This window comes from Vanessa cardui, chromosome 20 (genome assembly GCF_905220365.1).
Source record: "Vanessa cardui chromosome 20, ilVanCard2.1, whole genome shotgun sequence".
NCBI lineage: Eukaryota > Metazoa > Arthropoda > Insecta > Lepidoptera > Nymphalidae > Vanessa > Vanessa cardui.
This window is the reverse complement of record NC_061142.1, coordinates 818,906-842,675: the sequence shown is the minus strand read 5'-3', so window position 1 is coordinate 842,675 and position 23,770 is coordinate 818,906. Positions and strand designations below refer to the sequence as shown.

Below are 23,770 nucleotides of genomic sequence, written 5' to 3'. Positions count from 1 at the left end.
GCTTAATTTGTGTTTATAATTCATTTCGTGCTCGGCGGTGAAGGAAAACATCGTGAGGAAACCTGCATGTGACTAATTACATCGAAATTCTGCTACATGTGCATTCCACCAACCCGCATTGGAACAGCGTGGTGGAATATGTTCTAAAAACCCTCTTCTTAATGGAAGAGGATACCGGCTGTTACTTTAATTTACTATGTATTACTGCTCGATGGTAGAATATCAGTGAGTGGTAAGGGAGTTGCATATATAACACCAAGTAAATTATTAAGTCTGTATGACCAACTCTATGATTTGATCTTAACATCCACCTATCTTCATACAAACATTCATAATAAATTCGTAACAAACAAGCTTCGTGGCAAATTTCATGTAATTAGGTACAACGGCAACGCCGTAAAAGAACGACATACCGAGTTTCTCTCAAATTTATAATATTACCTAATATAGATATTGCTGTCGAAACGCTTGGCCCTTGGAGTAGTGGTGCAAAAAGCTTCATCAAAAGTATAACACCTCGCCTCATTGCCTCCACCGGTGACAGGAGGGCTGGTTCGTTTTTTGCCCAGAGGATCGGAATTGCGATTCAACGGGGAAATGCTGCTCGCATTCTTGCCACCATTCCACGTGGTCAAGACTTATACAGTAACTAGTTTTAGTTCATATTTGTATATATCTATATATTTAAGCATTTAATGTTGTTATATCTTATGTAATTTTTAATATAGATATTTTTGTTAGTATAATTATACAATAAGTATATACCAATAATCATTCCATCCGCCAATAAATTTTAGAATTAAGATGTTATGTCCCTTGCGCCTGTTACTCTGACTCACTCACCCTTTAAGCCGGAACACAATAATACTGAGTAATATTATTTGGCGGTAAAATATCTGGTGAGTGGGTGGTACCTACCCAGAGGGACTTGCAAAATTTGCGTAAGATCTTTTGAATTTGTTATCTATATTTGTGATTAAGTATAATGAAGTGTTTTTAACCTTTATATTTATATTGTTATGTGTCAGGTTTTCATGGTAATAATGTTTAATTAATAATACAAATTTAGTTATAATTATTATATTGTATATTTAAAAATATCAAAATATTTTAAGCATTTTAGGTAACTTTTAATTTATCTATTATTACGTTTATATATTAATTGACTAAATAAATGTTTAAAGTGTATTAAGTATTCAAAATAAAAGTATCGTAACATCTTAATGATGAACATCAACGTTGCAGTACACCTGTGTCATTATTTTTAATATTTATAAAGTATTTTTTTGTTAATGTACATTTTAGGTCAGAATTGAAACTGCGCCTATTAGCTATTGCAATTTCCTATATTTATTTATTCTGTATGTGTAATCATATATAAACGAATTTTCTTGAGTAAATTATTGTATACATTACTTCAATGTAGATAACTTTACTTAATTATTTATTACTATTACAACTTACCTCCATAGTTATTATTATAAACAAAGTTTTCAATGTGCTGTGTAAAATTATACATCGTAGAATTATAATTTGAATGAAATTAATGTAATATAACTACACCCAAAATTACAAGTAAGGTGAAAAGTGCAAACGACTCTATATTTTACAGGCGTAGTATTGTGTAGTATTACAGGTATGGTCTATCAAGTTTTGTGTTTATTAATATCTAGGAATGTACATTAATAATACTTGAAAATGTTCATATAGGAATTAAGTATTCAATAATAATAATAGTTTCCCAACAGTAAGAGATCATAGTGCAACTCAGTGGCGGATTTACAAATTTGCAGCTAGTTAGGCTAGGCTATTAAATTTTTGCCGTCCCAACTGACTTTTGAAATTCGATACGTTAGTTTAGTTCACAATAATATTGATTACATTTATTCTGGAATTGCAAGTTTATGATTTGCGTTCCATCGTCCTCATTACATTGGCTTTTTCCCGTTATTAGTATGATGATAAACTAGGTGATATGATATGACTTTTTTATTTCTATAAGATAAAAAATTTGGGCTAAATTTGCCGCCCCTCTAAATCTGCCACCCTAAGCTTCAGCCTACTTAACCTATTAGTAATTCCTCCACTGATGCTATACTATATTTACCTGTTATATAATAAGCATGTTCTGATATTTATTGTTTATACAATGTAATTTTAAAAATATTAGTAACTTATTACAGCAGAATTCCTTACAAAGGAATAATATATGTTTCAAAATGAAATGTATTACTATCGAACTTATAAAAACTACAGTAATATATTTTTATTAAAATAAAAGTATAAATCGAACCTTTTACAAAAAACATCTGTACGGCTTATTTTTTTTAATTAAATTTCAGAATAGTGCATATACAATAATGTAGAGCCGGTATATTAGTATATTATTTACATAAAATGTAATAATAGAAATAACAATAAAACTAAGCTGTCTAAGTTTATAAATATACAATAAATAAACAAGTATTGGCGCTTATAATTTAGGTTATTAAATTTAAACTTTAGGGATTAAACTTTGTGACCTACTTCTATAATAAGGCATTACCTAAGTACTTATTTGATTAGAAAAACTGACCTCTTATAATATTCTTTATAAATAACAAATAAGAAATATAATTGGATAAGAATAACTAAGAAGAAGTGTCTAAGAATAATAAATAAGAAGAATAATTGGAAAATAATACTACTGTGACTCTGTGAGCGTTGAAATTTATTAACATCTATGCTACGTATTAATTAATTAATTATTATGATTATTAAATACTGATAGTAGATATGTACTTTAAATAAATTCTTAAAAAACCGTCGATTAACAATACGGAATAAAGTAAACTCGCGGTTAATGCAAATATCGCAAAACTAGACACTTACATAAATAATTAAAAACGAAAATGAAAACAATATATAATTCCGATTATTTCATACTTACATCAAAAATTAAAATCAAAATAAACTTTACTCAAGTGGGCTTTTACAAGCACTTTTGAATTTTACAATTAAGTGAAGCTACCGCCGGTTCGGAAAGTAGATTCTACCGAGAAGAACCGTCAAGAAACTCAGTAGTTACTCTTTTTCAAGAAATTTACGTTCCTATCAATAAATGAATGCTAAGTTCATTATCATTATTCAGTACATAATCCACCAATAGCTTAATAAACAGATTAACTTGAAGGTTGATTTATTACACTGTAATCCGTATGACATAGGTGTATACATAATTGCATAGTAGTTAGTAGGTACTACAGCCAAAGTACCATTATTTTGTTTACTAACTAATTTTGTTAGGTAAATAAAAATAAATAAGGGTATATATATTTAACTATCTATCTACGTACCTACATAGGTAACTATATGGTGTTATGTAAGTAAGTATCACATTTAAACGATAATACAGCTTTCAGAAAGCAGCAAGAATTATTAATATTCTGTTTTCCCCTAGTTAAATTCTTGAGACAACATATCTATAAAATTCAATATAGACTATCTGTAGACTATCATAATCAATAAAAACTCGTTATACCAATAAGTATAATTAATTTCGACATTTTCCTTGAAGAATTTTGTTAACAAACTTGCTCTGTCATAGTTAGATACATACCTATATGTTAAACTAGGTACCTAAGAGGCACTATTTGACACTTAAATCTTTTTATCTCAAATATTCGTAGGTATTCAATACCTAATTGTGCAATACGGATTTCTAATTAGGTATAGTCGCTATATTTGGTAGAGTCTATATTACAAGTCCGAAAACTGCCTCTATTGTGACTCTATCTAGTCTCGCAACACATAAGTCATCGATATGTTGGTCTCTATGTCAGTTAAAAGCACTAATCGTTGAATAGTTACAACATATACATATGACTTAACATTCCAATAAGACGAATAGTCGAGCTATCAACCGATCAGTCAATGTCCACGTTTAACATTAGCAGCTGCCAGCTGGCAATTAGCAACAATAGCTTGCACGACACGACGCGACCACCCCCCACCACGCGGCGCGGCTCACTGCCGCAGCGGAGCCAACGGACTGCGCCCGCGAGGGGCCTGCGGCTTCCACCCGCGACGGCGCAACCGACCAATCAGCGGGCCGGGGCCCCGCCATAGGGCAGAGCCGGCGCGGCGGGGCGGAGCCCTCGGAGTGGCCGTAACCCGCGCCGGGGGCTCGGGCGCCACTCTCGCCCCGAGAGCCACTAGAGGCTGAGCCGTCGAGTGGCGTCGAGTGTCGACCGGTCGGATGTCCGCGGAGGGCGGCGGCTACTCGCCGTGTCCGGCGGAGGCGCTGCCGGAGCTGAGCGCTGCCGAGCTGGCGATGAGCCTGTCGCCCAAGTCGGCGCTGCTGCAGCAGAACCTCTCCCAGCTGCAGCTCCAGCACTCCACGCCCTTCTCCGTCACCGACATCCTGTCGCCTATCGAGGAATACCGCAAGTTGGAGCTGGCGAACAACCCGCCTTCGCCGTACAGGTGCGTGGATCGATCCGGAGGGGGGACCCTCCACCCGCTGATTTTTCGAGTGGCCCCGAAGGTCTCGAGAGTGCTCGAGTCGCGCTCGTAGTCGAAGGATATAGTTCGGTGACGTTTGTTTGTGCAGGTATGTTGTGATCGTCGGTCAAGTGATGATGCGATGTGAATGTGAGGTCAACGATGTGCTTTAGGTACATCTTCACTTGCGTACGGACTTGGACGCTTTATTTATACCGCGTTACGTTTATAGGAAATCGCTAACGGTTTCATTCGATTCGAAATACAATGAATAGCAAAGGACTTCTAGTGGAGACTTGAGATACCTCGCCGCGGCAGCGTCATGACTCTCGAAGCCTATATGCATATGTATGTATGAATGATTAAACACACAGTTACCTTTAGCTACGTTGAATGCACCGTTTACTGCGTTGAGAGTTCCTTCTCATTTCAAATTAACAGGAAGTGATCAGTTTATTTTTTAAACATTTGCCTCGAATTTAAAAAAGAAAAATTAAATATATTCAAACCAATAATAATACCGAGAATTTTTTAGTAAATTTGCATAAAATATTTTAAGAGCAACAAAAGATTAAAATAACAAACAAAACATAAAATATTTCAAAAATATAAATACAGATAATAATATTTTTTTAATTTTAGAAAACGGAACTCTATTTAAATTACGAATTGTTTTTTTAAAATGCAACACTATTTACAATGCCTGCTTAAAACGACTACCGTCTTGATAAATCGTAATAATATTGACTTTGAATGATGCAATGTGTATTTATATCGTGGTCGTGCTTAGCTTTGGTGATGTGACGTCATTTGTTCTCTTATATTCACCATTTAATATTAATCTGACTTCCTTGTGTGGTCAGTAAAGTTTGAAAACGTTTATATTTAAACGAAAGAAAATTCCTGGTAAAACCAGTATTCGCGTTTCTTTCTTCACATTAATTTTTCGCACGTTCAATCTTCCTTTTGTTTTATAACCTGAGATTTTATTATTTATCTGAAAATATTGCACGAGTTGTTTTCATCTTGAGATTATTGTTAATTGTACTTGGTCCTGTTTTCTATCAAAAATAATATTATTCAAGACCGGATCAGATTATGAAATAATTCTTATTAATCTTTTTTATTATCATAATTAATTAAAGAACCAATTGATTAATTGTGCCTATCCTTGAGAATTGAAGAGTGGTTTAAATTAAAATGAATTTCAACTAAATCAGTAGTTAGTTTTTGAAAGAATTTATTTTTTAATAAAAAAAGTAGTGTACCTAATATTGAAGACAAAAAAAGGTTTTATATGGCTTTAAATAGAATTAATTAAAAAAGGAACAATATATATTTTTAAAAATTTTAATATATTAATTAATATTTTCTTGTAGTTTATTTAGTGAACTTACGTATCTAATGGTTTTAAACTAATCTACTGTCGAGTTTTAAATAATGCATATTTAAATACCCATGTTAACGTTAATAAATAATTCCGTTTCATTAATTTTTTTATAATTTTTTTCTTGTTTTAAACAATCTCTATAATTTGATAACTAATATTCTTATAATTCTAAATTAATATTTTTTATTACAATGCAAAGAATACTTTTTATTAAAACAAACAGAACTTCAAATTCGGATAACATAAATAACGCCCATTGAAATAAATAAATAATCGCAATTCAATATTTAAATAATTCAAGACATCAGAATGTAAATGTACCCAACCCATCTTCGAACGGGTTAGATTTATTAGTAAAGATCATGTATACATAACATAAACGGTATTTATTTATAACTTAATAGTATATCATAAAATATATTTATATATAATATAAAAATGTTTTAATGTAGGTAATTCAATTTTGAAACATATTCAGATCAACATTTTTCGACGGCTTATGGTATGTGGAAATAGACGTGCCTATTTCCTTGGAGTTCACGTAATCTGGAGTTATTAATTCTCTGGCTAATAATCCGCCATTAATAACCTAAATTATAGTAAGCCGTCGTCGCTTAATTTTCCTGTAGAACGAAGTCGGGTCTGCGGTAGGCTTGAGTGTTTTGTTTTTTTTTGTTATAATACAGCTCACTGTAATAGTTAAACGTATTTATTCATTTCTGTCATTACTATTTAAAAATCGAATGAAGTACATGGAGCAGTATTCGAATTCCTCCGTAAACAACATTTACAGATGAAGCCGTATGATTAGTATAATTTCCGGACGGATTATAACGTAAAATTATATTTTCTTAGTTTCCTCTCTCGCTTTTGGCGCAAATTTTAGACTAAATAGTTTATTCTATACCAGACTGTAATCTATCTATTTGTTAAATTTCATTATTAACCGTTCAGCCGTTTTATCGTGATACGCAAAGATAGGTTATTTACGATATAAGTAACATTACTTTTAAGTATAATTTCTTTTGTAATCTTTTTCAAATGTCTTTACGAAATTATATTACCTACCTATATATGCCAACAAATCGCTTAGTAGAGCTACATAATCTTTATATAAAGTAAAGATATTGTTTAAAAAGTTTTATGAATACTAATAGAAATATATGTTTTGATATACCTATTTAAATATATTATTTTAAAGACATAAATATAAATGAAGTACGAATAGTTTAAATATAAAATGAAAGTCTTTATAATTTATAATTGTTACTTATTTCTTAAATATTAAACATGTGAAGTGTCTATTTGTATGTTTGTTATGCTTTTACGCATCAAGGGCCCGTCATGAAATTTGACACACGGATAGCCCAACTCACGGAGATAAACATACCTAAGATTTACGATCGAATACGAATAGACGAAACAATACGTTGATGAATTATTATATATGAACAATAGTTTCAAAACCATTGGATAGGTTTCTGATATAATATATCTATATATAACTAAGCGAGATACCAATCACTGATTAATGACGGAATCTTAGAAACCTACAAACTAGAAATTTGGAAGGAAGGTTTGTTGTAGGTTGTAGACAGATCAGAACGGATTTTACGAACTTAATTATCATCATCCTCCTGCTTGTAAGTCACTTTTATTAGGGTTCTTTTGCAGTTCTTCCATCTTCCACTTTTCTGTGTGACGTCACTTCACAAGTAACATTCTTTCCATCTATATCGTCTTTCACACATATCATCCATGATTTCTTAGATCATCCCCTTCCCATACTTATCCATCCATTACATGGTCCTCATACCTCCCCGCATAACATGCCCATACATAGTTTCCACATAACTAAATAGTAGTCTCTATATATCTAAAAAGTATCTCTATATAGTCTCCACATAATAAATTTTGGGTTACCGGCGCCACTTTCAAGCTTATGATTTATGAAAGTTTCTTGACTTTCATCAATCGTGAGGTGCGGTGTATTTCAGTGAGGTATCATACTTCTATTCCCAGTTTTCCTTAAAATATAAATGTAGCCAACATAATGTTTAGCAGTAGGTCGATCCTGTAGTGAAATATCAATGAGCTTTGGCTAACTAAACATTAATGTTTTATTAGTGTAGATATAATCAAAGACAATGAGATTTTAAACATAGACTTTTAACTTTTTTATACGATGTTTTCCTAACAGTTATTTTTGCTATAAATATGTTGCATTCAACTATGCTTTCGTTAAGAGTTTCTGATTCCTAATTGATTTTCTCGGTCAGTAGGTTACGGCTATCGGTACGATGTGATGAAAATTCTCGAAAAAAATTCAATGTCTGCTCATAAATTATATTTATAATTTTGAAATAAGTCAATCTTTTATAAAAAATATTCATATCCGTTTGATTGAATGATTGCTTTTTCTTCGATATACCTACAACACTTTCATCTGCTATAATATTATAAATGTGAAAGTAACTCTATCTGTCTGTCTGCATGTTGCTATATCGGCTAAATCGCTGAACCGAATTTGATGAAATTTGGTATAAAGCAAATTTGAACTCGGAGGAAGGACATAGACTACTTTTTTGCCTGACACAGGACAACTCACATCCTAAAAAGCGAAACAAGCCGAGAGCGACTACTAGTATTCAATAAATAACTCGATAATATGTTCCTTAGAGCAAAAAATGCAATTCCTCTTTAATCGTAAAAACAATACAACTAAGGCTTGTTGGGAGTTTTAAAGCAATTTCTCTCGTCTTAAGCACATCAAGCACCAGGGTGCAAGCAGTATTCTGGGTATCTCATTCCCTAAAAAATATAAAAAAGCTTGGAAATTTTCGTTGATTATTATTGGATATATAAATAAATATAAATATTACGGTTTATATTAGTAAATAAGAGTAATTTTGAGCTTTTTCTGTTCAAATCGTCAATTCTAAACAAAACATTCAAAAGCAATTAATTTTATATACCTAATTCTTATATCGCGGTTGAAAATCAACAAGTAATTTACCAATATATAGTTCTGTGTATATTATCATTATAGATAATGCCGATATGTATTTACTTGTATTTACTCAATTTTGAGCTATGAGCAAAAAACGTGGAAAACTGAAAATCGATCATATGCCAGTTAGCGGCATTTTTGTTATATCACGGCGATATTATCACAATTATTAATGATTTTAAACAAAAGATTTAAATTCATGATTTAGCGGCGTGACAATTACTAACGGTAACTACAAAAGAATTAGAAGCTAATCTTGTAATATGACGAATCAAAAGTGCTTGTAAGAGCCTATTTGAATGTATATTATATTCTGCCATTGATAAATGTAATCTCGAACGCATGACTTAATAAGTGTTAGCGCTAATTAGCACCACGATACCCGAATGCAACTTCAAGTATTACCTACTGCCTCATTTCAAGTTTTTCAAATGTAAATACAAATTATTTACATTCAAATCGTTTGAATTGCATATCCAATAACTTGACCATTTCAAACAAGCTTCTTTCTATTTTCAATAAACTTAGAAATCGTTTCTTTTTAATAAGAGACACCCACGCTTTCAAGAATGTTACAATTGTGTGTGAACAAAAAGTATCTTGCTGGCAATCATAATTCCAAGTTAAAAATGTATTTTAATTCCAAATGTATTTCTAAACGTCACTTTTTACCATTAAAAAAATAATTATTATTAGCTCGTAAGTGTCCTATAGTTGGACTAAGGCTTTTTCTCTCTAAAAGCAAAAGGAAACCATGGTTTTTGGGTAGATATAGTCAATAAAAGATTCGTGTCGTCTACAGTCAGTACAATTATATCTACTGGTATTTAAAAACACATGTATTATTGTAGCAAAAATGGTGTTTGACTGAAAAATTAAATCAACATAAATCATCTTTTGCCTATTACCATAACAAATCGTGATATATAGGAACCGTGCATAAATGGGCATTTAAATCAAACACACGAGCAAACCCGGTTAGTATAACTTGTATAATAAATATCGAAAGTATTTTTTTTCTTGTCTAAACGTTTTGCATAACACATACAGACATGCCGTCGAGTGTTTGCAGTACAAGTGGTGACGGACTCACGCCTGCTTGTTTAGACAATGTTAATTTACATCTGGGCAAATATGCGTTTTTGAAGTTTTGAAATATTGTCATCTGTGTTATACGGTAGCAGCTTTGCGTTCATCATCATTACATAGTATAAAAGTGGCTTACCGCCGTCTCTATGTATGCTTAGATCTTTAAAATTACGGACCAATTTTTTTAACAGATAGAGTGAGGTCGAGTGAATCGTCAAGTTTTTGTATTAAATGTATGGACAATATAGTAAAGAGACACTGATAGTTTTGGAAGTTTCTAATGTGATGTCGTAAATAAATAAATTATGTTGTATATTTAGTATGAGCATTGTAGCTGTGGTAAAAGGGTCGCTAGTTGATTTCTAAAATCTTAAATTTAACAAGATCCCAGTTCGAATACCCGTCACAACTGAGAATAATATTACAAACGATAAGGTGACTCTATAGGTTAAAAAGCATGGTGTGCTTTTACGGCTAAACCATTAAATCGAATTTGATAAAATTTAAACTATACCCAAGGACATAGGATACTTTCATATATGTTTTATGCATAACAGCTATACTATACGTTTATCATCTGTATATACTATATTGGGCACTAAATAACAACCCATTAATCACCTAGTTGAAATACAACCTACATGATGTTCAAGAATAATCTAGAAAGTTCTAGTTATATTACGATGTTTCGTTGTCTATAAATTCTTATTGATATACTTAAATAGAACAAGTTAATGAAAATTGTGTCGACTACCCCTGGTTGCCTCTAAATATCCGTGTATAAGTAAATATACCTTCATACAAAGCTAATTTAAGAGCTAATTATACAAATTCGGAGTATACGCTGTTTGGTCTTTGCGTCATCTTTTTCCAATTCGCATTGAAATAATAATATACAGCATAGTTTTGTTTAGTTTCGGTCAATAAAAAAAAAAAAAAACTATTGTAATACCCCGTCATTGGCCCACTGCTTTACAAAAACATCCTTATCTTATAAGAAGATCGTGGGTTGGTTAATCAGATGACAGCTCCTGCCGTTACATATAGTTCTTCCTTCCCGGCTCTTATCTATGGAGGAATTACGAAGCGTTATAAGAACTGTTAACTTAATTTAAAATGATGATGTATTCTATGTAAAAGTACTATATTCTTGTAAAAGTCTTATTGAAAAATTAAACCGGTAAAAATACTTTGGTAGCGATGCCTAGATTTAAATAGCTCTGTTTAGATTCACTTATTTCATGGATTTCACCCAAATTATTTGCGATTCTTAAGAGTTTCGTACGGCTTGCAACACTGGTACCTGAGTATAATTAAATCGTAATTAAGTCAAATGTGATCTCATTTCTGTAGAAAATTGGCTTCAGCTGAATGATTACTGAATGCGAATGTTTTTGACAGCTAAGAACCGCACGCAGTCAAAATATTTTACGTTGGAATTCATAAAATGTTTTCATTTTGTTGCATGTGTTGCAATTACAAAAACTACTCTAATATTATTAAATGTGAAAGTAACTCTGTTTGTCTGTCTGTATCTCTTTGGTGACTAAACTGACGAACCGAATTTGATGACATTTGGTGTGCAGCAAATTTGAACTCCGATGACTGTAATAGGCTACTTTTTTGCCCAGCTCTAACACCGTAAATCGCGAGTGACGCCGCGGGTGCAAATAGTATTATATAGGTCATATGTAGAGAATTAAATTACATTCTACAATTGATGTTAGTATGAAATGAGCAGTACACGCGGTCGCGGACGGATAGGAAATGAGGGCGACGCGGAGGTATGAGAGGGTGTCCGGGGTCCGTGACGTAACATCTAGATATACCGATTCAGTATAATATTAGTTACTACTACTTTCATGACATACTTCTCGGTATGTACTATATTCCGAAACGGGTAGTTGAAAATACAATTTTGAAAAACTATGATTGAAAAGAATGAGATTCTTATAATTTTAAGATACACATTGATGTAATTGGTATATGATGATTGTATTTAACGTCCTGTCTTCAAATGATTGAAAACAGTAACACAACGTTAAAATATCCGTAGTTATTTTAGTACCAATAGTCAGTTCATCTTTATGATAATCATATCAAATCATAATGTACTTTAGACAAGAGGGATGAATGAAAGGACATTTAGTGTTTATTGAAATAAACAATATATATTTATATATATAAATATATAAGAATAATGAAATTGTAAACAATATCAAACGAGTGTGTTAATCTCCAATCTTTGATTTTCGTTAATGCTCTAGCAACTCTACGAAAGTTTTGTCTGACATGCTTTATACTTAAATTCAATGAAACAACATTAAGTAATTCTTATTATTATTATTTATCATAAAGTAGAATTATACTGGTAATTAAAAGTCCTACGACTTATGATGAAATTAAATATATAAAACTTACTACTCCAAAATTGAGCCTTAATTTGAGATAATTAATAATAATAATAATATAGCCCTTTATTCGGATCATAGAAAACAACATATCAAACTTAAACTACAAAAGTATTAAATAAAAAATAATATTAATCTAGAAATTATTTGATAATAAATAAATTAATAACAAACGTTGAATAAAATATGTTCCTACATTGATTGTTTTTGTTATAGTTTGCAGATCCGTCTGCCAATCGGCAAAGGCCTCTTCCAAATTATTTGAGAATTTTTTTTGCCATCACTTGTGACTAAAATGACTACGACTTAATATACGCAATAAGAAATACTATACATATTATTTTTCACATCGGTTATTGAATTAAACGATCCTATTAAATTATAATAATTAATTTAAATGAAAAGTAAACAGTATTGAGTTTGAAATGAAATTAACCATAATTAAAATGATCTAACCTTAACGTCAATTTTCCCGCCCTGTCAAAACTCAATTTGTCAATTCAAACAGTGATGGCGTGGGGTCCTTTATCACAGACGGATCGTGAATGATAATTTCTATGTGTCGACGCGTAAAGCTTAAAATCGTGTGTAAATTATTTAGCAAAACATTTTACCGGGTTGAATTGAGTCGGATAGGGCAGAAGATTAAATTGTGTAAATAGGGATTAGGCAGATAAGCCGCGCTTTGTTCGGAAGTGACGAGTTGGCGCCACGACAGCGTAACGGTAAACTGCGTGTGGCGGATTTGGGTCAAATGCGTTCAGAAAGTTACTTTCAAAATTAATGCTGACGACATGTTTGTCTAATGATATTACAATTTTTATTTTGTTATTTGTAATTTTAAATAACATTCGTAAATATGTATTTTTAAATGCAGCCATACTTAGAAAGTTGATTTAAGTATGTACTAAAATAAAAATAGTACGTAAAGTAAATATAAGTAAACTTATTTTTAAAAAGGCATAGGTTATGCCTTAATGATTTTTTTGCATTCAACGTAAAGAATATAAATCAATTTAATATTTTATATTCATTGTCGTAGCGGGTGTCGTAGCAAAGAACCTAACTGTTGTAGTGATTAATCTTGAGTACTTTTTTTATTTTCTACGGCTACTTAATTTTATGTCAGTAACGTAACCAACGCCACTAAGAATTGTAATAGTATCTAAAATAATAATAATAACGCTGACTCGGATATCACATTTTATATTAGTTTTAGAGTCATAGGTCAACTGCCAGAGATGACAATGTGACAACAAAACCCTTGATTTAGTTATAAGATAAAAAAAAAACTATGTGTACATTACTTGGGTTTGTCAATAAATTATTATTATATATACTTTCATTTTTGCGTAACAATTACATAGTTCAATATTTTCTTTCTTTTCTAAAAGACTTTTTTATTCCAAATAGGGTATTCTTTTACAATTTAAATAACATAGGGTTTTTTCTCAGGTCTAATTCATCGGGTAGCAGCATCAACTCGCCGCTAGGTCCGGCGGCGTCTTGCGGCATGGCTGCTAACCCTTACGCCGTGCCGCTGTACGGCGGTGCGCCCGTGCAGGGCTACGGCTGCGCCCCCGCTGATTTGCCCCACTACGGGGACATGCGGGGCGCAAGCTGGTACCCCGCCTCGAACGACCCCAGGTTTGCCAGTGAGTCGGCGGTTTTTATTTATTACTTAATTAGTTATAATTTATAATAGGCATTTTAGGATTGAACTGTATTCCAATAAATATCGAGGACGGCAATTTATTGGGTAAGGTCGAAATATCTATCTAATAAATGAATAATTTTGATCATCGTAAAATAAGCCGCTACAAAAATTGTTATATAAAATGTTTATTGAGGATTTAAGTGACCAGAAATCGACATCATATGCGAAGAATAATGTCTATTGTTGTATTAACTCGTTGTCTACAACAAATAATACATTTTTCATGGGTTTAAAAGTGACTGTAGCATGTACTTCTTCTAGGTATTTACTTGGTATTTACACACACAAATATTACCACTAAAAACAATTAAGTAACAATTTGAAATCCTTAACATCCCTTTGACATACATACATTTCAAACTAGACTTCAAGTTATTCATAATTTCATCACAATATGAAGTGTAAACAGACAAAATAGCGTGTAATTTTCTCCACTCCGCCCGCTCAAAATGGCGGTCCGCGTCAATAAATGCGCGCGCATCAAGCCCGCCTATTATAATTAAATCGTACCTCACCGTGCCACTGTAGCTGTATTAGTCTACTTCCAAAAGCTGAAATAAGGTTTTATATATAAATACGTAAAAGGATTTATTAATTATAAAATTTAACAACACTAACAAATGAAAATCAATTTCGTTGACATGTAAATAATATATTTTTTTCAGTTGAAAACATTTCGAATTAACTTTAAATTATGCGCTAAAATCATAAACACAAATTATATTACAATTAATAGAAAAATTTAAATGTTGCCAATTTAAATTTTTCTATTTTTTGCAACATTGGCGTAACAATGTTTTTTTTTTAAAAGCAGAAACATTTTACAAAATATGTATATTTTTAGTAAGTGTCTCAAATTGCAAGATTAAACCTACACAAGTCAACACCATTAGCCTCTGACAAAACATTAAAAAGGTAATGCGTGCGTGCGGCCGTGCCAGTGTGCCGTCGGGGACTCTTAGTAACCGTATACTAGCTGCCAACGAACGCTTTAATCCGCATGATTTTAAAACTGCGGATTAAAATCACTGTTTCTCATAAAGTATGCAAATTTTTACTTCTATTTTTCTAAAAAGTTATGAATATTTTAAGTTATGGAATATATTTTTGATATATTAAACGAAATGCGAAAAAAATATAGTTAATTAAATTAAAAAAAACACGCTAGTTGCCGGACAGATAATAATAGATCAGTAAGCATAAACTTATGATGATGTCTATGGTTTAAAAGACAGAATTCGCATCCTACTCCTTACTATTATTTGCCCTAGATTTCGTTTTCGTAGACGTTGTATAAGTGCCATTTTATTTTCCGGAATTTAGGTAAACCTCTTTGCGGGTTATATTACATTGCCTTTAAAACTTTTATTTTTAGTTCCTTAGATTTAAACTAAATATTATTTTATATCTGACATAAAATAATACCTTATGTTAATATGACGTATGTACGTGTGGTATCTGCTATCAATACCTTGTAACTTGAAACTCGGGAGACGACGGGAGCGGTTGGTACAGGTGCGCTTAGGAGCCGATCATAATGTTTGTACAAGCCCATCCAGAGGTGAGGCTACCGTTTCGAAGTCAAGGTTATGTTTTAAATTTACGTTGGTACCATTATATTTTATAATGGAATTTATTGGTGCGAATAAATTTTAATAAGTAACAGAAAAATATCTACAAATAATCGTAGCAAATATTATAAAATTACAACACTATCGATAAATTTTGCATACATATTAAGCACATAAAACCTCTTTCGTCAATAATGTGAAAATTTCGGGTTCTAGGCTAAGCTACCAATTCCAAATTTAAAAAACGGAATAAATATGAGGAAAATATAAAATCAAATCACTGCTTTAGAAGATACTACCAATGTAAATATAATTTTGGTTCCAAAATTTTCCTTATTCGTTCTTTGAAATAACTCTTATAATAGGTATTTAAAAAGATTTGGGGCAAGAAATGTTGGTGTTAAATAGAGGTGTAGAGAAAGTGCTGAGTAATGACATACATACACAAAGCTATTTTAAGTTTTAATAATAATCTATATTTTATATCATTCAATAAAAATATTAGAAATCTTAAGACTAAAATCCTTTACTACTAGTTTTTTTTTTAATACAAACACATAACATATTATCAATTGGACGATGGTATAATTCTATTAGGTACGCAGTTTTCTATTATAAATTTGATTTGAAATAACGTAAAGCCTTTACTTTTTTTAAATACATAAATCCGAGCATTTTCTTCCAACAATCAATTGCCTCACTAGAACAAATTGATTATTCTCTGCCAACTAATTTCAAAAGTGCACTTGATTCAAGATGGCGCTGACCCGCCAACCACTCAACAATAGACAATACAAATCAAAGAAACTCTGAAACTTAATCTGAATTCGAAAACCCAGTAGTCATAGAGAAAGTTCAAATAACGGTGGGCAAATAACAATAAGTTGTCTATGTTAACGTGCACTCGAGATGAAAACAAAGATGGCGGATGGAAATTAGGCGGGAAACGAGCCGTGAGTGACGTTTGACACGGTCGATCAAATAAATCCGATATTAATTGGTTTGTTTCCTACTCGCAGGTGTACGAGTGGGTGCACTTTTAGTTATTTCTTTTTTTTTTTAATAAAATCCTGTATTAATTCGTACTTCTATTTTAGGGATTTTAATTAAAGTATGTTGTATTTTGTTTTTATTATTTTACGTTTGATTATAATCTAATGTAAAAGTACATTTGGTAAAACTGATATTTTTTTTGTACGAAACGAAAAAAAAATATTTTTAGTGCCAGATTGTGCTTAGTAAAAAAATGTAGGTATTTTAAATTTAAGGCTACAAATTAAATAAGTGCCGTACTTTCGTAATATTAAAAATTACAATCATGGCTGAACTACAGCACTGAATTCAATGAAACTTGATATGATGACCCTTGAAACGCGACCGAAGCCGTGGGCGACGACTAGTGTACAAGAGTCCTACAAGAGATGTTTATATTTAAAGCATTGTTGTACACTTCAAACGTGTAACAGTAGCTCCCTTATCGCAAGGTCATCAATATAAACATTTTTTATGGTATAGGTTGGCGGGTGAGCATATGGGCCACCTGATGGTGGTTATCATCACCCATAGACAATGACGCTGTAAGAAATATTAAGTATTCCTTACATCGCCAATGTGCCACCAACCTTGGGAACTAAGATGCTATGTCCCTTGTGCCTGTAGTTACACTGGCTCACTCACTCTTTAAACCGGAACACAACAATACTGAGTACTGTTATTTGGCGGTCTACCGTTCAGTATTGTACTGTTATACTATGAGTAATGTTGTACTATTATATCTCATCATTTATTAGAATAAATGATATCCAGTACTATAATAGTACCACCTACTCATCACCTAGACGGGCTTGCACAAAGCCCTACCACCAAGTAAAAGAAATAAAAACTAATATGGACGTTTTAAATAAATTTAACGTAGAGGTACATACATTTCTTAATAATTTATATCCATATCTATCTATAAATCTGCTTAAAATTTCCTTATCTATTAAAGTAGGTACTTAAAGGTACCTAATTGTTTTATCAAACATGTTAATAGTACCACGACAATTATATGTAATAGCCACTTGAATTCTCTAAGATTAAAACGGTAAACCTTACTGTGTTAACAATAAACATACACTCGAATTCTTTACCGAATGATTACGTCACTACAAACAATATTTAAAAGTGGACATATTACAGTACCCAGCACAGACCTAAAGACCTATTCTATAAGAACGAATTCGAATCCCATAGATGACTTCCGTTTTCAAATATGAACGCATCAATATTCATAAGACATCTCATCGATTATGTTTAAAAATATATTTACAGTAATATCGATTCACATGACATTAAAGGCGTGGAATTAATACTTGTGGACTTCCAGGCAGGATAAATTACATACATATATAATTTTATAATATTACTTTGTAACTAACATGACTGTATTTTTAAATGGCGAATAAGGGTAACTACTGAGTTTCTTGCCGGTTATTTTCGGTAGAATACACTTTCCGGATCAAAGGTAGCTTCGCTTAATATAGTTGTTAAAAGACAATTCTTTTTTTTATTTATTTTTTTTATACTTCTTATTGTTTTATTATGTACTGAGTCCTAATAAACATTTCTTTCTTTCTTTCTTTATAATATAATATAAAGAATAAAGTATATTTTGATTTTGTAAATTGTTAATATAAATAGTTTCTATAGTTTTCGGTTCGAATTCTTCGATGAGTTTCGAATTTATTCTTACAGAATAGACCTCTGTACCTGTTAGCGTCTGGTAAAAGGGAGTCGTGTAGGCAGAGACAAAATAAGCAATTCCGTACGATCGGTCCTCTGTTTGTCCACCACTAGAGTCTTGGCTGAGTAAACAGGAGGTCTCACGTCCGCAAATAGCGTGGTCGATGCAGTCGAAGGCTCGACTCGAAATTATTCCAAACGATTCAAGGTGAAATACAGATAAATATTTCGAGTGCTATCTTGTATCGTATTTCAATATGACACCTTTTTCGAATTGACCAATTTTTCTTTTGAAAGTTTAATTTTTTTTTTACATAATGTTATGACGTTTTTACATATACATATATGTCATTGATGCGTGTTAACTTTTGGTGTGACGTTTTAAAATCCCTGTAATTTCTAACGGAGTTGATTTTAAAAATAATGTTTTTTTTTTTTAATGAAAGGTAACATATTTTCATTAACCACGAGGCCATGCGATACCTGAACCAACGAGTGTTATACATCAAAGCGTCACAGACACTCGTTGCGGTCAGCTAGCTGAAATTAAAACTGCCGCGGGGAAAAAATAAGTGTGTGACACGCTTAGTTTCCATGTAGGCGCGCCTAATGCGGCGAGTGGACGCGTCAGCGGCAGACGGTCACAGTTTATCTTTCTTTAATGTAGCAACATCGAGGGAAATAGTGTCGGCTGTTTGTCGACCCATTTCCCGGTTAATTTTATATTCGTATACGCATTACCAAACTGTCCATTACGATGCATATATAAATTGTTACAACAGATTTCAAAATCAAAATCTATTTTTTATAAAAGCTATTTACCACAAAATTCAGAATTTCAAAGATCGAATCATTGAAAAAGTTAAGAAAAAGAAAAAATTAATGACAATTTTGTTTTTAATTTAAAATTAAAGCCATTTCATAAGGCTTTTTATGGAAATCATTCGGCTGAATGTGACCCAATAAAAAAAAAATCATGTCACTAGATAATATTTAGATAGCGAACGCTGCGCATCGTTTCCCGATCAAGCGAGATATCATCCCAGTGTACTTCCCCGGCAAGGGGAGTGATCGTAACACAATACTGCTATTATTCTCAATGTTTATTCACGCACAATTTGCCAGGCGCGTTTATTTAGTGCTGGCAACATTCACGCTGGGGAGATCGGTCGCGTTAGATACGCCTGTTGTTAGATTTTAATACGATTAAAACTTTTTTAACGCTATTGCTGCTCTAAAATAAACAATTATGTTATTGCATATTAAGTCCATTTATTAAAATAACTAGAAACTATTTATTTCATTTTTTTGGCTCTATGAACTGTTTCATATCTTTTATTTGTAGTTAACCTCACTAACAAAGTTTCTTCTTAATGTTTCTTGATATCTTCATCATATTTCATATAAGAATCGTTTTATTTAAATGTCAAAATCATAATATACTTTATTAAAGGAGGCTTTTAAAGCACTGTTGAATCGCCATTTACTAACTATTTATATTAAGTAAAGCTACCACCGGTTCGGAAAGTAGATTCTATCGAGAAGAACCGGCAAAGAAGAACTAGTTACTCTTTTTCTTCATTTAAAATACAGTCAGTTAAATAAATTGTACATTTACGTGTGTTGATGATGATTAAGATTGAAATTTTTTAATTCCATCTCCTCTCTTGTAAGTAAATTTGAATATTTTTATACGTAATATCATGATATGAAAATTTGATACGCTCAAATTCCGACCTGTCAGAAGATCTCATAGAAATAATATAAGGTGTTTCGCACGTGACATTGGCGATATAATCTGTGCTTTTTTGGTACAGATACAAAATAATATATAAGGAGTTATTTTTATTACTTATGGTATAATACTTTTAGTATTATTTTCGGGATACTTACCATGTTTTTTATTTTTGTTCGATGGAGCTCGATATTTCGACATTATCTACGAATGTCTTGTTCAGTCTCGTGAACCTGTAAAATTAAAACCTTTAGTAATATTCTCTACATAGTCTTGCGAAAATATAGTTTATAAATAAGTGATGCCGTTATGAAACCGAGTTCCCGTTTAGCTCATGTAAGGCAGGGAAGGGTCTTGTCGCGAATCCATTAGATGAATGTCAATATTGGTTCAGGCGATCGCGGTGATCATGTACCGTGTGGTACCACAGGGCGGGGTACAGTTAGTTGCAAATGAAGATAAACATATTCCGTTGTAAGAGCATTCTGTTTACTCTCGCGAATTCTAACTTTGAACGTCATATTAAAATTAGTCGTAATATGTTAGCAGACATAACAATTCAGCATCTTTGTTTGCGAGTTTCTTTTTTGGAACATAGTTGCCAGTTCATATATCAATTCTAATATAATCTATTATAATAATCGACGGACCAATAGTTAATTTTAAGCGCTTATATATATAACTATTACATGTAATAACATAAAAAAAATCCATATTTGAGGATCGAATATCAATACTTTTTTAAATTAAGTTATATATAATATTATTATTGTTTTATATGAATAAAATGGGGCATCCATTAATCGAATCAATAACAAAAGCTTTTAAATACAATCAATTGTTCCCATTAAAAATTCCACAACAGTTATGGAGTCGCTAATTATTACCAGAGCCGTCAGCTGCACGCCTGACCCTCGCGCCTTGGCCAATTTCACGCCAATTGAGCGGTCATCAAACGCACTCGGAGGGTCGTGGACAGTAATCTTAGAATACCGAGCCCCACGCCATAGACACGAGGCCGATGATCAGAGTGCCATGATTGGGTTCAAATTAAAAAAAAATCTTAACCTTATTGGTCATATTTTAAATAATATTGTAATTATTCAAAAATAAGTCGGAGAGTAACAGTTAATACAGACACAGACTGTTTAAAAATGTAACGGAACGTCTCAGAGCTGGCCAGAGAGGTGAATTAAAAGCTAAGCCCTTTAAAATCATTGGTGCTTGTACATATTTGAAACCGCGGTCTTCGGTAAGATCAACTCGTTTTACTGAGCATTATGTACTGCGAATATTCATTTTAAATATTTCATAACTTACATTCGCATTTACAAAGCTGTATTTTGGTGAGATTGATAAATGTGATACTTTTTACATGTTTTCTTATTTTGTAATCAAGATACAAGTTAGTCATTGTTATTTAACCATTTTGTTAAATTAACCGCTATGATCAAATTAAAGTAAGTATATGTTAATAGTTGTTTCGTTTTAAATTAAACGCTCTCGAAATAAATCGTTTAAAATAAACCTAAGCGGCGCAACATTTCAATTAAATCTCCATCAAAAAGATTCTGGCTCGATAACAAAATGTCCGGTGGCGCATTGACATTTCCACAAAGGAGTTTTGAACGAGCATAGACTAGCTTAATTTTTTTTACGATGCAAAGCAACGATATCGTATAATGCAGCCAAAACACACGGAGGTCGGACAATAGCAACGTAAGTAAGACAGAATGGGGAGTTATATTTTATTGAAAGACCCTTTTCGATGGTGGAGTGTTGTGTAAATAGAATGAGCGGTGAATTCGATGGAGCATAATGTGTGGAATATTGCTGTGCGGGTTTCTCGCAACTGCCGACGTTACAATAAAATAATGCAAGATCTCGGAATGATGATATTTGAACACAGATCGTGAAAAAGATTTTTTTATAAATGGTATGCGACTTGCAAATTTGAGTCTAAAATTACATGTTTGCGTAATCGATTTACAAAAGCCATTTTGTTGTCAATAGTTGTCTTTACGTGTTTTCTGAGAGATTATCTAAATAATTAATTTAAACACTTTAACGTTATTTTTTTATATCATTATAATTTCTTTTTTTTTTTTTAAAAAGTGAATAACTGATTTAAAACTTTTTTTGATGACGTAAATAAACCGGTATCTGCATTATTTGATAAGGTTTGCTTTGCGTATTTTGATTTATTTATCCTTTTAATATGAATGCCAGAAATATAGTTTCGACTTGTACAGTACTTGGCTTTCAATGTGCGCAGTGCATATAATTCATAATGTGTTAAAATAGGATGAAGTTATCTAAATACCATATCGATCTAGCTGCCTGTCCAAATACCTTTTAGTTTATATAATATAGATATTAATACTGTTTTCGATCTACAAGTGATAACTGCTCAGGATATTTAGAGCACCGTCGTGCAGTCTTTGACTTTGCAGGCTATTTGAAAGCATTACAAAATTTCACCAAAAAAATGTAATTTCATATTTAAAAAAAACTTTTAATACTTATATATATTATTAAACTTAATTTTTTTTTAACTTAAACATTATAAGTTAATTTCACTTGTATAATAATTTAACTAGTATAAAATGCATCGACCGATTTTTTTGCTGGTTCTTGTTAAAGTACTACTACAAAAACTATTTTCCGAAAAGGTGGTAGCTCTATAGTGGTACATTAATTATAATCTTGAAGACGTGCTTGTAAACCCCGAGTAGAGTATTATATATCTTGTAAATAACGTTACTTTGGTTACATTAATCATAATACCAATTTTTCATTTTGCGGCTTTTATATAATTTCGTTTTAACTACAATATCGTTCAAACAAAAACACATGTATTTATAAAATAATTAAATTATCCTCGTTATATTACGTACTAATAAAAGTGAAAACAGCTCAAACATTTAACTGAAGCTGTTATTATAAAATGAATAGCATTTTTGAACCCTCTTACAATCATAGATGAGTAGACATGTACATACTACAGTCACTATACGCACAGAATAAACAAACCTCAATTTTTTATCTGTAAAAGTAACTAAAATAAAACCGCGAAGCCACTGCGCGGGAAACGTCTAGTGTCATTAGCGAGAATGGCGGCATGGCGGCATGGCGGTGCACTTAATGTTGCCAGCGCGAGAAGTTTAATTTCCACCGTCGTTATTAATTTTTTTTTCTACCATTGATAATAGGAAGGTAGGTTTGTGACAATGTAATTAAAACATTAAGCGATGCGGTAGTTTTTTATACGTAGAGTTAAACAATTACAGTGCATTGTCTTTTTACAAAGAATATTAAATGCAGACATGTATGTCTTATATAATTTAAATTACAATTATACGTTTTACTTTTATAAAAGCGATCTTCGATTAATCTAAAGTATTTTTATTGTGACAGCAACAAATTTTATTTGAGATTCTTGTTTATAAAGCAGTAAAGGAAAATAAGCAATTAGTAGGTAAATTGACTTTACAAGCAATGAGCACAGATTAGAGAACTGACCTAGATGACCATGAATAGGTACTAATGTGTGCAAGTCTTTTAACCTAACTGTAACAAGAAGTCAAATGAACACATTGACCACTGTAATGGTACTTACCATGGACCACTTGGTCAGTGCT

General features: G+C 32.0%; 1 protein-coding gene across 1 annotated transcript in view; it reads left to right on the top strand.

The window, feature by feature from the left end:
* Nucleotides 1-4,194: 4,194 nt before the first annotated feature.
* The window catches only part of LOC124538438 (homeobox protein Nkx-2.4-like), a 43,239-nt gene continuing 23,663 nt past the window's right edge, over nt 4,195-23,770 (top strand). Inside the window, exons 1-2 of the mRNA XM_047115505.1 lie at nt 4,195-4,464; nt 13,838-14,037. Coding sequence (XP_046971461.1) covers nt 4,238-4,464; nt 13,838-14,037 — 427 coding nt within the window. The 5' untranslated portion in view covers nt 4,195-4,237. The remainder of the gene's footprint in view (nt 4,465-13,837; nt 14,038-23,770) is intronic.